At 40.5% G+C, this 17,481-nt stretch overlaps 1 protein-coding gene across 1 annotated transcript in view; it reads left to right on the top strand.

Annotated features, from left to right (window-relative positions):
• nek7 (NIMA-related kinase 7) overlaps positions 1 to 17,481 on the top strand; it is a 67,839-nt gene that overhangs the window by 35,749 nt on the left and 14,609 nt on the right. Inside the window, exons 5-8 of the mRNA XM_023269890.3 lie at positions 1,598 to 1,708; positions 8,265 to 8,373; positions 9,422 to 9,529; positions 16,989 to 17,083. Of these exons, the coding sequence (XP_023125658.1) occupies positions 1,598 to 1,708; positions 8,265 to 8,373; positions 9,422 to 9,529; positions 16,989 to 17,083 (423 nt within the window). The remainder of the gene's footprint in view (positions 1 to 1,597; positions 1,709 to 8,264; positions 8,374 to 9,421; positions 9,530 to 16,988; positions 17,084 to 17,481) is intronic.

The raw sequence follows: 17,481 nt of genomic DNA, 5'->3' as shown, positions 1-17,481 counted from the left end.
AATACATTTTAATACTCTTCACAATGCATTCACTTCAGCTGTGGATGGGCAATAGTAGCTGCTTTTGCACCATCTTCCATAAATAGCATTCACTGGAATCTTTTACATTCATTGCTGTTCATATTTTTACCAGCTGCAGAACCAAAAGACTTGTCTTGCCTTGTAATTTGCTTTTTAATTACACTATAACCTAATTTACTAGCATGCTTCATTTTGTGCCGTCAGATTCCATTAGTCAGTACCTTGTTCTTCTTTGAAACACATCACCAGCTCAACAAATGTATCACATAGGGTCTTGCATGATTAAGTAATTATACACGCTGGTAGGTCTCAGCCAGCATGTGTAATTACATAATCATGCAAGACTGTGTGTGATATTTCCCAATGAATGATTGTTGTATTGCAGTAGGGTCCCATCCATCATTAGCATAAACATCTGCATGTGAACATATCTCTTCATTTCTCTGTATCCTCCGCCTGAGGTTCAAGTTGTGGAAGAGCAGTGGGTTGTGGCGGGCGAATGGGGGGGACTTGTCATCACTCCTTGGCTGTGCTACAGTGTTGAGCTGTGCAGAACTGCCACTCTGAGCCAAAAATACATCTGGCAAGAAAGGACAAGGGAGGGAGAAGAAAAGATGGAGACATGAGGAAGAGAAAGAGAGAACGAATGAGAAAGAGGATTGTGGAAGGATGCAGAGATGGAGTGGAGAGTGTAGTGTAGCGTAGTGTACTGTACTGCGCTCTCCTTTCCCCTCTTCTCGGCATCATCCAGAGCATGAACATTTCTTTAATCACAGCAGAGAAAGCAGAGCGGAGCCGAGCGGAGGACGCGTGTCACACCGCTCCGTCTGCTCACATCACGGTTCCAACTCTCCACATATCACCATTGCTCCTCTTTCCCTCCCCCCTTTCTCTAACTCAGCTTACCTTATCCATCTCCTTCTTTTTTCCTTCCTCACCTTTGTACTTTTCCCCCAGCTCTTCACCTTGCCCTGTCTCTATCATTCTTTGAGCTTGTCTGTGTCACTGTGTCATTTGTTTCTTTCCGTTCATCGCTCCTCTCTCCCTCCCCCCTTTTTCTCTTCTTGCTCTGGATGGATAGAAAGTTTTTGTTTACTACGGGGAATGCTGTTCCTGCCTTATTGACCAACCAACAGGAAGGAATCTCAGCTAGAGATGAGCCTGGGATGCTTGTTTTTCTGACTGCCAGCCATGTCAGCCTGTCAGGCGTGTGTGTGTCTGTGTGTGTCTCACACATGGGTTGTTGTCATCATAGACAGGGGGTTGTTGTGACATGTCACCCAGCTTTGTCACACTTGAGGACAAAACCGTCTCATTAGGTTCACACGTGCCAAATATGGATTCCATGTCTGGTTTCAACAGTTTTGTTTTAATTGGTTGTTAAAGTACAGTGAATTGCACATGATATAAATCTGTTCTTTGTGATGAAGTTGTTTTGATATAAAAAGTATAATAAGTTTGCAAGAAGCTGGGGAATGTGACCACGGACCCTCATACTGTGACAAGTGCCACTGCCATGTCTACTGTTTTTTTTTTCTTTCTTTTCCAATGACATGACTTCTTTTTTCTCCAACAGCAATTGAACCACCCCAATGTGATAAAGTACCATGCTTCTTTTATTGAGGACAATGAACTGAACATAGTACTGGAGCTAGCAGATGCTGGGGACCTCTCTCGTATGATCAAGGTAAGGAACTTGCCACCAAACTCACCACCGCAGCTGCACTTGTAGCTCAAATGCTTGCCCAGACAGCAGAAAAAGCAGCTGAATTGTGGTCACGAAATACTTTGAACACTCAACCCCAGAGCCTATAAGGATACAGACTCAAAGCAAAAGTATATAGTTTCTTGGTTTATCAGATAATCCAAAAATGTTGTAGTTTTATTGAGGGGGGAATTCTGGTACCAACATTAATGGTAATTATTTGTGGTTTACCAGTTGTCATTGTGTTTTGTTATTTGGTTTACTTTGTTTTTATTTGCCCTGCTTCACTTTAAATCTGACACAGCAATCAGAGAATTTAGTCATCACCAAAAGCATAACTTGCTGAGTGAATAATGGTTTGTCCAGTTTGAAGAACTTCCATGAATTGTCTTAGCAATGTGTTAGCATCACGGTAATTTTCATAAAAGTCTCGACCATGAGGGATATTATATGACAAAATCCATGACCAGTCCAACACCATATCTTACATTTAGCATCAACAGGAATGCTTTTATGGAAGCAACAAAGTGCTGACGAGGCCTTTCATAACTAAAGGAATGACAGCAGGAGGTCTGTGGTTTGTGGCAGTTACAGAACTTTGACTACCTTGACACTGAGTCAATCTGAATCATCCATTCATTGCCGAAACCAGTGCCTAACTAATATAAGGCTTCCTGCAACCTCCTTTCATCCCAGCAGTATGTGTTGACATCTGCGGACACTGAAAAGGGCATTGTTAAAGATCAAGCAATGATTAATGGTCATAAAGCTCCAGCATGTGTTAGCAAACATGTAGCATTGTCTGGATTTAATCTTAAGTTGTCCTCATGTCCTTTACACTTTAGGTGAGGTAAGTTAGTTGCAATAAAAGCTGTCATTTTTGGCAATATTTTTCTGTGGGACACAATATTTTTCTATTATTTTTTTGTCTCATGTATATTGTTATTTTTTCTTCAATGGCCACAGGTCACTCAAAACATCTGCCTCAATTTTCACCTTGTCTAAATCCTTCAATGGTCAGTAAAAATCTAACTAAATTTATAGTAGCATTAAGTACGTAATGTGTTGCTTTAAACCACCAAAATGCACCAACTTGATCATGTATGTATGTAACTCAAGCACTTTCAATGTCTTGAAAAGTGGTCTGTTATGGGCTGGCTACACCGTTAGCCGTTAGCAGGACTGTCATAGCCAACGTTAGCTCTGGTGCTAACAGCAACACGTTTTGCATTGAGGTGATACGGTCGGCTTGAAGTGCTGCAGTGATCAGAAAACTCATAGATGCACAATTTGCACATAATCACACTTTTATCCAAGCTGCCTTTGGAAAGTTTTTTAAAAGAAAACTTTCTGCCCAAAAAGCTCAATGCAGTCTCGTCCTGCTTCACTGTTCACCAAATTTTCTTGTGTGCTGACGTGACTCAGTGCGTCCTATGCATCTTCTTTGCGGCTGGCAAACAGACTTTAGGTGCATTACCGCTACCTACCGGGCTGGAGTGTGCATTAGTGTTACCGCTTTTCCAGAAATGAGAGAACTGAGAAAAGTGCGAGTAAATACGTTATTTTTTCTAATGTGTTATTTTTTCAAAATTTACAAAATTAAAGTTATTGAAGTCCCAAACATAGTTTTTGAGTGTCCATATGTCCATCCTATTCTCATGAACTTGACATCACAGGAAGGTTCACATGAACTCAGCAATAAACTAATAAAATTTTGGTGGTCAAAAGTCAAGGTATCTGTGACCTTATATCCATCCCATTTTATTGAATACGATATATCATTACACACTGAGGATATTTCATTATATCTGGTGCCATCGTCCACTTGGACTCAAGTAGGAACTGATTAGAAAGTTGTGCTCAAAGATCAAGGTCACTGTGACCTCACAAAACAGGCTTTTGGCCATAACTCAAGAATTCCTACACTAATTATTACAGAATTTCATACAAATGTCTAATTAAGACAAATTGGTGAAGTAATGGCTTTCTATATTCAGAAATGTTAAAGGTCAAGGTCCCTTTGACCTCACATCCATCCCATTCCATTCTTGTGAACACTATATGAGGAACACCAGGGGGAAATTTCATTACAGCTGCTACAAATGTCCGTTTGGATGAACTGTGTAGATTTTGGTAGTCAAAGGTCAAGGTTAGTGTAACTTTACTGTAATGGTACTAAATTCCATCCATCCATTATCTATACACCGCTTAATCCTCACTAGGGTCGCGGGGGGGCTGGAGCCTATTCCAGCTGACTCAGGTGAAGGCAGGGGACACCCTGGACAGGTCACCAGTCTGTCGCAGGGCTACATATAGAGACAAACAAGCACTCTCACATTCACACCTACGGGCAATTTAGAATGATCAATTAACCTCAGCATATTTTTGGACTGTGGGAGGAAGCCGGAGTACCCGGAGAAAACCCACGCATGCACAGGGAGAACATGCAAACTCCATGCAGAAAGATCCCGGGAAAGCCGGGACGTGAACCAGGGATCTTCTTGCTGCAAGGCGAAAGTGCTAACCACTACACACTGTGCAGCCCATGGTACTAAATTCTTCAGCGTATTCTTTACATATATATGTCTAGACAGACGTGGATGTGAACTGCAATTTGACTGGTCGACAGAGGCATGCAATTGGGAAGCAGTAATTTTAGTTTAACACAAAATTTTTTGAAGCAGAAGACAGGACAGGGTTGTTCAAAAGTGTCAGCGATTATATCCCAGTCTCAGCCTGTTTTCTGTCTTTGAGTTAGACCAAACCCCCAGTTATTATAAAAACCTGCCAGTATAGCAAATTAGTGGTGTGCATGTAAAAAGCCTGGTCTTCTCCCATGCATAAATGATGCTGCAGCGTTGTATCAGCACAGCTCGACAAGCTGTTTGCAGTCATACTCAGCAGCTCCACATCCGCACAGTTCAACACAGCAAATTAGGAGAGGCGAGGATTAGTGGTACAAGAGAGTGAACATGGCAGGCTCAGCACACACATACACACAGTGATATCCAGTACACTCACACCCTTATCCACTTAATACATACATATGGTGTACTGTGTAAGCAAAGAATGTGGAGACACACATTCACGCAAATGTTCGGGGATGCACTTTACAAAGACGTTACATGGCAGCCTGAAGAGGTAAGATAGAATGCCACTGAGCGTCACCACTATCTTAGCTAAGCTACCGAAGATGCTGGGAGCATTCAGACTGTGTCATATCCTTATGGCTGCTGACAACACCCACTCACACATACACGCCTTTTCTCTGCACCATTTGTCTTCTGCATCGTTCTAAATTATTTGTTTTTCCCCATGTATCAGTGGCAGTCCAGAGGTGCTCCTTGGGCCGTAATGTGAAGTAAACACATTCGTACAGTGTGCCGTAAAGCAGAACCCCCTCGATGCATGAATTCAACATTTTTTATTCTTTTTGATTTCTTGTCCTCCTTGCCGCTCTCTCTCTCTCCCTCTCCCTCACTTCTCTATTACTGTCTCTCTGACCATCTCAGAATTCAAATGAAATCAAATGGTCCTTGATTTGCATGCACTTACAGAATATTGCATGTGCAGTGTTTGCTGTTAAAGGCATGGAGAAGAGGGTGGTGGTGGTGGTGTTGGTGGGTGTCTGTGTGCTCCCCCATTGACATCAAACAGTCCTCTGATATGGAAATGGGAGGGCAAGCGAAGAATGGCTTCTCACTGAGGCTTTGTTTGGATGTAGGCCAAGGTCTATCCCTCCCTCTCTCCATCTATCTCTATCCCTCTTTTTCTCACACCTTCCTTCATTTTCTGTATTTCATATGCTCACCTACATCATATATTTTACTGCCGCCGATTGTTTCCCTTTTTGCTCTTTTCTCTCATTATGTCCTTTTGGCCATATTGTTTAGAGAACCCATAGAGCAGTTATTCTAACAATCCTGTCCTTTATCATCCTTGCCCCCTAACCTCACCAGACACCATCCTAGTAGTAGAAAAGGCTGTTTCTTATGAGACACACAAAAATGTTATTCCTTAATAAATAGCAATTTGTCGAAGCTAGTACTGTTGTTGCATTGTTGGAAGTGTCAAAGGTCCTGATTGAGCTTGATAGCCATGTTTGAGATTGTAATTTGTAGTGATGGTTTGCCAGTATCTGTGCCAAGAACCTGTTTGTGACCACTGTTCTTTGCTAGTGTAACTTTCCTGTTTGTGGCATATTTGAATATTAGAGCTGGCACGTATTGATGGGACTGACCCTGAAAATATGTTGCAAACAATGTCATGCTGTATATATATGTGATTAGATTAGATTAGATTAAACCTTTATTGATCCCACAGCGGGGAAATTTACATGTATCACATGTATATACATGTGTATGTATATTAGACACACACACACACACACACACACACACACACACACACACACACACACACACACACACACTTAAGTTGATTATAAGAAATGTTTTCCTTTAGTATCACTATGTAAGGTGTCATGATGTCCGTCATTTTTGGCTGCAGTCACTGCTAAGTCTTAGACAATTGTGGTGAAAATTCAGGTTCAGATCAGTCTAAAAATTTCCAGGGCTTTGGAAATATGGTAATACTTAAAATCATCACAGAACAAGGCGATTTGTACATTCTGCAGAGTTTGGGTTGCAGACTACAGCAGCACTAATGCAATGGCACATGAGCAGAAAACACACAGGCTCTTCTTGGCGGGGAGAAACTTTACATCTGTTTGCTTCTCTCCTGCTCTCTTTGCTCACACATACTGTGTTTTAATACAGCCCGATTCCAAATAAAGCTCTTCTGTATTTTTCTTTAATGTTTGTGTTGCACAAGAGGACATGTTGACTCAAACGCAGCTCAGTATAACTACATCTTGACCAGTAATTACTTCCAAACTGCGGTTCTGCAATGCTAAAGTATTGATTTTATAACCGTGACGTGGTCTGACAAACTCACCATTCACATAAGTTAAAAGCTATGACTGTGCTGTGCATTTGGCTGTATTTTTATAGAAATCAAAGCCAGCAATTGCACAACAGGAAGAAAAGGAGTTCCTTTACCTGCTCCGTGCTTGTAAATGTATCAACCATGTCCATGTAACATGTTGTTTAATAGACAGGCCTAATATTTTTTACTTTAAAGGGTTCAAACTTTGATTTATTTACCAACTTAAATATTAAACCTTGGTTTTTATTTGTTTTTATCATGCTGAAGTTGCCAAGTTAACCCTACAGTTTGATATCTAAACCTGCTTTATTATTTTGTACTGTGCTGCATTATGAAATGACACACAGTGTGTCAAAGTTTGCTTGACTTCTTGGTGGAAAATGAATCATGTAGATTTATTGATTAATTGGTAAAATGAACTCGATAGGTTAATCGTTAGGAAAAATAGCCATTAGTGCCACCTCCATGACATATGATAACATCATTTAGTAGAGTTAGTGACTGTTGCACCAGCATTTCAGGCAGGCCATTGTAAGCCAGGTCTCTTGTCAATTTATACATATAAATCGGTGGTATGCTCACAATACTTGCAGTATATACAGTGCAAACATGCAGTGTATCTGAGAATTACCCTTAATACATTCTAAATTGCTGTCATGGGTGTTCCTTTACTTGATCCAGGTTGCAGCAGTTGTTGCATTCCTAGGTCTGATTTATACAGCTGCTGATGCTTTAGGAATGTTAAGTTACGGTAATGTACTTAAAGTTGTTCTAGGTAAGAGTCTCAGCTAAGTGTTTGAATTGTAATTGTCATGTGCAGGGCAATTATCCAAGCTGGCTCAAGCCCAGGCTTTTCTTTCCTGAAAACGGAACCACAAGAACACTCCATAAAATCTGATGGTAGCCATACTTCTTATCCTGCACTGCTGCTGCCCTGCTGTGTGAGGAGAAGTTCCTATCATCAGTTGTTGATTTTAGTCATTGTGGATCAATAAGTCTCACTTGAAGCTTTGTCATCACTGTGGTGTTTCTGAAGAGGGAGCACAGTCTTGATTAGCAAGAACAACTCACTCAGCCCTCCACAGTAGATATAGAAGTACACTTTAAATACAACATGAACCACTATGCCACTGAAAGCTGTATCTGAGAAAAGAGCTGTGAGCCAGATGGGAGAGTTTTGGATGGTACCACAAATTTCTTCTCTCGGTTCCTGAGAATGCATGTGCTTTCCATTGTAGGCTGTAGAGAAAATGAGACGGTGCTTGGTTAGGCAAGGGGCAGACCTAAGAGAGTGGTCTGGATTGCATTAGGAGTGGAGTCACTGAGAATGGCGAAGGATACTGTACAAATACACACATGCACGTATACATACACACTTTTCTACCATCTTAAAATTGTTTTCTGTGCCACACAAGAATTTTTCCCATTTATAGTAAAATGTTTTATTTGTATTCCCTTTGAGTTGCATGCCACTGTTACTTCGATTCTCTGATTTGGTGTGTGTGTGTGTGTATGTGTGTGTGTGTGTGTGTATGTGTGTGTATGTGTGTGCACGCCCATCTGTATGTGCATGCTTGCTTTTACTTTACAGCACTTTAAGAAGCAGAGGAGGCTTATCCCAGAACGAACAGTGTGGAAGTACTTTGTCCAACTCTGCAGTGCGCTTGAACACATGCACTCCCGGAGAGTCATGCACAGAGGTAGCATTGACACACACACACACACACACACACACACACACACACACACACACACACACACACACACACACACATACAGGTACGTATAATACAAATAATCAAATGACTTTTTCATTCATTCCAAGTGTATGCAAATTGAATCTAATATATCATGACCATTTTGTGGTAACACCAGTTAAATTTTGATTGTAACTCTGTGAATGAATGAGTAGAGACATAGACTGCCCCAGAGATACCTTGCATGCAATGTTTTACAAAAAAAACAAAAAAACGACAAACTGAATAGTTCTCTGTGATAAAGTATCTCTCAGTAGTCTCTGCAAGTTCATTTTTGTAGCATACTAAACTGAACCAAAACCAGTGGATGGCTGAAATGTTGTAATTTAGTCTAAAAAAAGACACATTATACTTCAAAATTATTTTCCCATTATTTAAATTATGCACATTTTGTAGTTTACAGAACAAAACACAACTCTTTTATTAAGGTCTATGTCATAAAATGAAGAAAAAAAACATGAATAAGCCAGTGAATTTTCTTTAGTGTGAATGGCCGTGTTTCATATGACAGGAGGCTTAAGTGTAGGTGTTAAACAATACATAGACCAGAGAACACAGTGTTTATGGGCCCACATGCTTTCAATAGGGCGCAGTCAAATCAAGTCCTGGATTCATGTGCATAGACTGCTGCATACATAGAGACACACTCTTAGCTACAGGTGATGCACTTCCGTTTGGACTGACTTTGATTAGGGCACAGGGACACTAATGAACCTTGAGCCTGAGCTTTAACGACCACTTAGCAGAGACCGCCTATTCAAAAGCCACTTATAATTATACGGGAGCAATAAATTTCAAAGGCTGATGCAGGTCACATTAACATTACTTCAGAAAATGGCTTGCTAACCCCACATTAACTGAAATTATATTTTCGCTAATACACTTATTGCCTGCAGTCCAGTTATGTTTAATGAATAAAGACGAAGATTTTGATTTGAATAATTTTGAGTCAATAACTGTTCCTCTCCTGTCTTCTTTTCTTCTCTGACAGATATCAAGCCAGCCAATGTATTCATCACAGCTACTGGCGTAGTGAAACTGGGAGACTTGGGGCTGGGACGATTCTTCAGCTCCAAAACAACTGCTGCTCACTCACTAGGTAACTTACAACACTCAGTGCATATGTGGATACACATACAGCAACCCCCAGTGATCTCCCAGTGTTGGATGTGTTTCATTAGGCATAGTGAGCCCAAAGCCATGTGTCATGTAGTCATTCTGCCCGGCCAGTGCTGTGCCCAGCCCCTTCACAGGCCACTTAGCCGCTTCCTGTTGCCTTGACCTCTAACCCTAACACAGATGAAGACTGAGGCCGGCGTCACACAGCTCCGATTGTGACTGCGTGCTATAAAACAAGCCCGCCAGCTTTACAATCAGGGTTATTGTTCGCGTTGATGGGTGTGTTTGTCACTTGTAGGAAATTAAATCATATAACACGTATTTTTGTTCAAAGGAGTGAGAATTGTTGCTCCAAACTGCTGTAGTAATTAAAGCTTGTCCACTTGACAAAAAAATAGGCATGCTGAACCTGAGCTTGTATGAACTGACAAGCAGAATGATACCATATGTTTAAATACATTATTTAATGTGCAGGGTATTTAATCACTATGGGTTTTGTACTGTAAATCTCTAGGAGTCAAGGCCATAACTCTAAGAAGAGAGTGAGGGTTGCTGTAGCTTGCCTTTTTTTTTTTTTTTTTACAGGAGGCATGGAGTTTACCACAAACACACAGTCATATACACACACATCTACCTTACTTCAAGTGTTACTTATTGGTTAATATACAAGCTTACCGCTTAAGAACTTTTTTAACCACTTGCTCCTACCAGCCTTCTTCACTGTACTTGCCTGTCACAGTTTCTCCACTACTGTATCTTTCCATATTTCAGTGTAATATTGGATGCTATAAAGTCAAGAAACAGTCAGAGCATGTTGGATATATTGTTAAGAACGGAAAGTTTGGGATGACCGGATGTCCGAGTGGTTAGGATTTGTACCAGATGGGGTGAAATCGTTTTTTCAACTCCCGGGTGGCTGGACTCTCCCTGCATGTCATTCTTCTGCTGTGTCCCTTCTATTTCCTGTCTGTCTCTACTGTAAAGATTGAACATAGGCAAAAATACAAAACAGTAATCTTTTTTTTTTTAAAGTTGCTATCCATCATCCCCTTGACAATTTCTTCAACTTCATCGATTAAAAATGTGGAAAAACGACTTCTATTGACACAATATAAGCAGTGCCGTTCAGACTGTCTCACTTCCCTATGTCAAACTGTTTATTAGGAAAAACACTGTGCTATTCTCAGCCCATGTATAGCAGCAGCAGCAGCAGCAGCCCACCTTTTAAGAAAGTGTGAATCACATGATCAACTCAACAGAAGCCCTATCAGCTAAGTATCCTGCAGTGCCAGCAGAGCGGGGTGAAAGCGTCTGTGATTGCTCATTAAACACTGAGTCCACAGCACCCTCTTTAGGCTAACAGAGGACAGGCAGCCTCACAAGCAGAGGGGTCAACCCCAATATGCTCATCATTAATATTAATGAGTCAAGGTACTGCTTCAGATTAAATATACAAACAAGTATTATTTCTTTTCAAGGTTCATCTCCACGGAAATTTGTTTTTTTTCTTGAGCACAGAGCGAATACAGTCATGTACAGAGGTTTGAAAAAGCCGATACTCTCAAAAATAATACAGTAAATAGTAATTTTTCAACTAATTTCTTTCAAAGTATAGCAAATCTAAATTAAATCAAAACTTGGTGTAGCTGAATTTTTCCTTTAAAACAGCATCAGTTCTCTTACATGTACTTGGATTGATTATCCTGAGGTTGAATGCTCTAGCCATCTTGCCTTGTTTTTTCTGTGGATTTTGGCTGTCTCAGTGTCTCTCTGAATATGAATAAGCATGTGAAGTTTGAATGTAAGTTGTCTGTAAATTTCCTAACATTATGCAGATACCTGTGCATTATCTTGTACTGTGGAAGCAGATGATGTCTGTAGGTTAGCGTGACCTTTCGACACAGGGGACTGAGTGTGCCATGCTTTCACCCTCCCACTGTCTCACCCGTTGACATTTCCTATTGTGTGTTTCAAATAGCAGATCTACTCTGTCTCTCTCTGTCACTCCTTCCTTCTGTCCTGCTGCTGTTTCTGTATCTTTCTTATCCTCACCTCTCCTCCGTTCTGTCCCTCCCCATGGTGTTTTGACGTAGTCAGAGAAAGGTGAAAGTGTGGGTGAAGCAGAGGGATGAGGAAGGTGTGAGACAACTATAATTACACAACAGAACACAACAAAGTGAGAAAGTGAAGTAAGTAAGAGAGGACAAAGAAATGGGTGACAAATCAATGCAAAGTTGTTTTGAGTTTATCCTGTGATGAAACCTGGGGGCATTTTGATGCATCATTTGGTCCATGTTTTCTCTTTTTCCCTACATTTTTCAAGTTTAAAAAGATCCCCTTTTTCACAGTGCAAGCTCAGATGGACATTTTGATGCATCAAAATGCCCCTGATGTTAGTGGTTTCTTCCAGGATAATAATCCCCCCATCTAAAGGGCACGAGGGGTCACTGAATGGCTTGACAATGAAAACAATGTATATCATATAATATGGCCTTTCCAGTCGTACCCCTAAGGGATATTTTAGACCGATATGTTAAACAATGCTGTCTACCACCATCATCAAAACACCAAATGAGGAAATACCTTTTGGAAAAATGTTTCTTGCCCCTCCAGTAATGTTCCAGAGGCTTGGAGAATCAATGCCAAGGTGCACTGAAGCTGTTCTGGTTGCACGTGGTGGCCCACCACCTTACTAAAATACTTATGTTGATGTTTCCTTTAATTTGTCAGCTGTCTGTATGTCAGAAAAAGAACGATGTCTAAGAAACAGAAGAATGGGTGGCAAGAAAACAGAAAAGTAGACTGCAGCAAGTGCGACAGAAGAGTGACATCGTGACAGAAATAAAAGAGGAGAAAAAAGAAAGCAGAGAAAGAAAAAAGTTTGAGGTAGCAGAGTAAGAGAGAATATGACAATGTGACAGAGAAAAATGGAGGTGAAAAAGAAAAGTAAGAGTGAGAGAGAAGGATAGAAAGAAAGACGGTGAGAAAGAGCTGTGTATGTGTGTGTGCTTGCAGTCTCGTGGATATGTAATGAGCCCAGCTGAACAGTAGAGCAGGATGGTGGAGCTGAGATGGAGGTCCAAGCACACAGCCTGTCAGCTCCCATGCTTTCAACTCAGCTGCTCAGCAGTCTGCAGACCCACACACACACACACACACACACACACACACACACACGCACACACACACACACACACACACACACACACACACACACACACACACACACACGCACACACACACACACACACAAACACAGTTGCGTACCCATGACTTTAGAGGACATTGCAGTAACTTAAGTTAATGTAAGTTAATTTCGTGGATACATACTCTGTTAGCCATAACTAGTATTCGCCTAACCCTAACCCTTGAACAATGTTTTCACCTTAAGATTTAATGATTTGTATTTGGGCAAGTTCTGATTTGTCTCCATCCCAACAATGGTTTTGTGTTTACAGATTTTGGACCCCACAACATGACTAGTACCTGGACCACCCTCATATCGCACACAGCCATGTTTTTACGGCTATATTTGCGAGAACATTCATGGACTTATTGCATTCCCAAGCCTCAAACCCTAACTCTCACCTAAACTTGATTTTAACCGTTAAACCTAAAACCACATCCTAACTCCCAGTGAGTACCAGCCAAAATGTCCCAACTTCCCCAAAATGTCCACACGTCAATGCTCTAATACACAAACTGGTCCTCCTAAAGATAATTGTACAAGTACACATTTTATGGCACATATACATAGACCCTCTCAGACACAAGACTGACAAAAATGCACACAAGCACGCAGAAGACGCTACACAATTTGAGCGTTTCACTGCCGAGGATGGATACGAGGGGTTGGCTTAAAGAGAAAAAGAACAACAACAACAAAACAAATGTAGCAAGAGGAAAGCTGATGCAGTCATAAGAGAAATGAGTCACTTACTACTTATTACTGCCAATTGGCTTTAGCAAGTAATATAATATACCTGCAATTAACACCTGTAATGCGGAAGGTGTTAACGATGAGTACAGGGGGAAAGGGAGGAAAAGGAAAAAAGAGAGGAGGAGGGCATCGAAGCAGAAAGATTTTGTTTGGTTGATGTTGGAAATAATTATGACTAAATGTGTGTATATACGGAACTGGTACAGAGAGTGGTGTTTTGAGAGCCAAATCAAGGGTGAGGACTCAGCAAGACATATAGAAGTTTTAAATAAAACATATTAGAAATACGGAGGAAATACAGTGAACGTGTATGTGGGTTCAGTCCAGTCTGGTTGTGCTGCTCTGCTAGAATTGTATGTCTTGTTTGTTAAAAACACGATGGGAGCAGAGGTTTTCAAACTCCTACTCTGGTTCTGAATGAGAAATTCACTCTTGCTTGCCATTCAAAATGTGGAAATGTAAAACTGGCGATGGAGGGAAGATCAGAGAAGGCTTAGACCTTTAACAGTAACTCCCTTGGAAGTGTTTTGCAGCGTTTAAATGGTCATGTAAAAGCTTTAGGTTTAACATGTTAATAAGGAAATAGCAGCGTATCTTTGCAATCAAATCAATAAATGTATTTAAAATGACACAAGGTTTGGCTCACAGTACATTCAGCAGGGGTTTAGAACTGTGATGTTCTTTATAGTGGATGGCATCTCACCTCCTATACAACAATGCTTATCCTGTTATGCCGAGAATACAGTGTTGTCGTTGCTATTCACAATAATGGAAATCAATCCCAACATGACTTTCAATTTATTTGCATGAATAAGTAATGTGCCCTTAATTCAGCATGCTGAAGGAGCCTGAGCCTAGTGCTGCTGCCTTTTTTTTATGCAACTATTAGCATAAGAGAGGCTGATTCTTTTTAATCAACTAATAATGAATGTTAGGGGAGCCTGTTCAGACTGCACCAGGAGACCTCACAGCTCACGCACACACAAATGCAAAACCCACACATACCACAATATCAACCTGATGACCAATTAAAAACAGCAATCCCCTGTACCCTGTTTATTCTTCCACTTGCTCTCTCTTGCATCTCTGCTTGTGCTGATGCTGATTATTTTTGGAATGACAGGTAACACTTCATTATTCAAAATCACCCATTTAAGATAAAAGCAAGTTTTCTCAACCCAATTAGATCTGCACCAAAATTAAAAATGCTAGCTTTCAGTTCAGTTCCCATAGACTTCAAATACAATGCCCCCCTCTGTAATAGTTTTATTAATTGCATTTACATTAGTTGAGTTTCCTCAGACCTGCTAATGTGCAGAATGGCTCTGGAGAGTTGGTGTGTGTGTACACATGTGAGTACTGTAAGTGAGTGTACAGTTATGGCTTTTTCCTTCCATTTTTGTGCAAGCTGACTTTTCTCCCGAGTTCTTTCCACTTGAGAGTTGTTCACACCTACCTAGCTCACTTCAGCTGTTTGTGCGTGTTGTATACTCAACCACTACCAGTTACTGTCTATAAAAACTCTTCGTCTTAGCCCTGTCTGCCTATTTCCCAATGCACATTTTGTATATATGCCAGAGGCAAGACTGTTTAGGTTTGGGTTATTTGAAAAAAACAGCACAACAACACAAAAAAACATTTAATTTAATTCAGCTCTTAGAATAGTTTTTTTTCATTTGACAAATGCTTTTGTCTAAAATAACATACAAATAAGTTAGAGCAGCTTTTTCAACTTTTTTTTTTCAGTCTCACATGTATGAATGTATGAAGCAATGGGCTGGTGTTATGTTTGATTGGTCAAATAACCTGTTAACTTTCACTGGTGTAGTACTGGATGCTTCTAGCTTTGGCTGCACAGTATATTGTTTCGACATTGTGATGTTTGCATGCAAAATGGTCAAACTGCAGGAAATTCTCTGACAATTAAGGCAAATTAACACAAACCTGCCACGCTGCACTTTTTTTTTGCTGCTTGACAGAAAAAACATGATCACGGTTTTCATTTTCCCAAGACAAATGTACAAGAACAATCTGTCATAAAAATTCAGTCATAGAGCATCATTTACTGGGGATGGAAGGGTTTGTCGACATGCAGGCTCCACATGTGTATAGCACAGCACAAATGAGAGTGGAACAGGAGCACAACACTGAGAAGAAAGATTTGATTGCTCAAAGAAACACAACATAAGTATGTCTGAAAATACTTCAGCTATAGAAAGGATGATGTTGACTAAAATCAATTATTTTTAGGCAGGGCCTTGCAGTAGTTGCCACTACAAGAGGCAACACCATGTTGTTTGATGAGTTAAGTCAACATCCCAAAGCGACCATAAAAAATTATTCAATTCATCTGGTAAAAGATGCCTATATAGTTTCACATTGCAATAAATACATCACTGAAAAATTAAATTATATATAGTGCGTCTTCACTCCTGCCTTTCTAACTAGTTGAAATTTAGAGTTTTAAGGCATCAATAGGGAAAAATAAGAGTCAATAGCACAAGCTCTGTAGTGTAGCCTGCACATATTGTGATGTGCAGAGATGCAGCTGATGTTGTACACCAACTTAGCAGAGCCTGCTGTGGCTGTTATTTCCACATTTTAGTAAGCTTCCATTCGCGTGTACTCAAGAGGAAGTTAAATATGTACAGCCTGAGAGCTTCTCAGTACAGGTTAGAGTGCTGGTGAAATTTCCATCTTTTAACCATATGTGATTAATAAAAAACCTCTGCTGGATGTGCTTGATAGACTTTTACATGGGAAATCACAATAAACAGAAAGCAGATGAAAAAGGCACCCGTCAAATTCGGCTAAGAAAACAGCAAATCACCAAAGCTTCCTGCCGTGTGTTAAGGATGTGATGTTGAGCTGTGGCTCCTCTTTGTGTCCACTTGGGTGATAGTCTGATTTTCTGGAGCTCTGCCATTCGCCATGGCAGTTTGGGATTCTTGAGTTTCAAAACCAGAACCAGAAACGGGACAGCTTTTAAGGCTCCACCGCTGCTCCCTGGGCACATGACTCTGACTACTGTTTCAGATCATTACTGAGTCCCAGTAATCAAAACTGATTTATGTATATTTTGCGTGATCGGGTATGTTTTCTGTCCAGATGTACGCAACTTTGTGGTACTTTTACAATTGCGTGTACATTATGGGTATGTCTGATGGTATCTGACCTTATTAAATACCATCTTATTCAAAATTTAAAAAGGCAGTGTACTTTAAAGCCACTCCTTTTATGGTGCTCTTGCTAAAATATGATAGACATCCAACCTCTTAGTGTGTTACAGTTTTGAATCTACTCCTCCACTTCCTGTAGTGCGTGAGCTGTGTCAGTGATGTTGTTGAATTGGGGGAAGCATGGGTTTGCAGTACAAAATGTTAATGCTCAATCTCTGTCCTGTTGTCCTTCCCTACCTCTGTCTATGTCTTTTTGTCCATTTCTTATCCTTCCTTCCTTCCTCCCTCCCCTCTCCCTCCCACTCCCCCCTGTCTTCCAGTGGGTACTCCTTACTACATGTCACCAGAGAGGATACATGAAAATGGCTACAACTTCAAATCTGACATCTGGTCACTAGGATGCCTGCTCTATGAGGTAAACTGTGAATATGTGCACACACTGTCACCTTGCAGTCGAAGGTAGGACTGATATGAGAACACACTGGCTCGGACAAACATATGAACGAACAATTCACAATCCCACATATTAGAGTACTATAAAAATATATACATATATGCCTTCAGGATGTGTACTTTCTCACATAGTTGCTCTTTATTTGCATTTACATTTGCTATTAGTAATGTGAAAAATCAAAAAGCACTTTTACAGTAGTAATAAATAAAAATTTTCTGTCACATTTCTTGATCTCTCTTCTTTCTCTGTGGTCTGTCTAACTTTGAGTTAAAGTTCTTTAGGCTGGGAACCTGCTAAACATTGAAAAGCTGGTGAGTGAAGGGAACTGACATGACCATGTGTTTTAGATAAGGCTGCCC

The sequence above is a fragment of the Amphiprion ocellaris genome, chromosome 2 (genome assembly GCF_022539595.1).
Source record: "Amphiprion ocellaris isolate individual 3 ecotype Okinawa chromosome 2, ASM2253959v1, whole genome shotgun sequence".
Taxonomy (NCBI): Eukaryota; Metazoa; Chordata; class Actinopteri; family Pomacentridae; genus Amphiprion; species Amphiprion ocellaris.
This window is presented reverse-complemented; position numbering and strand designations above follow the sequence as displayed.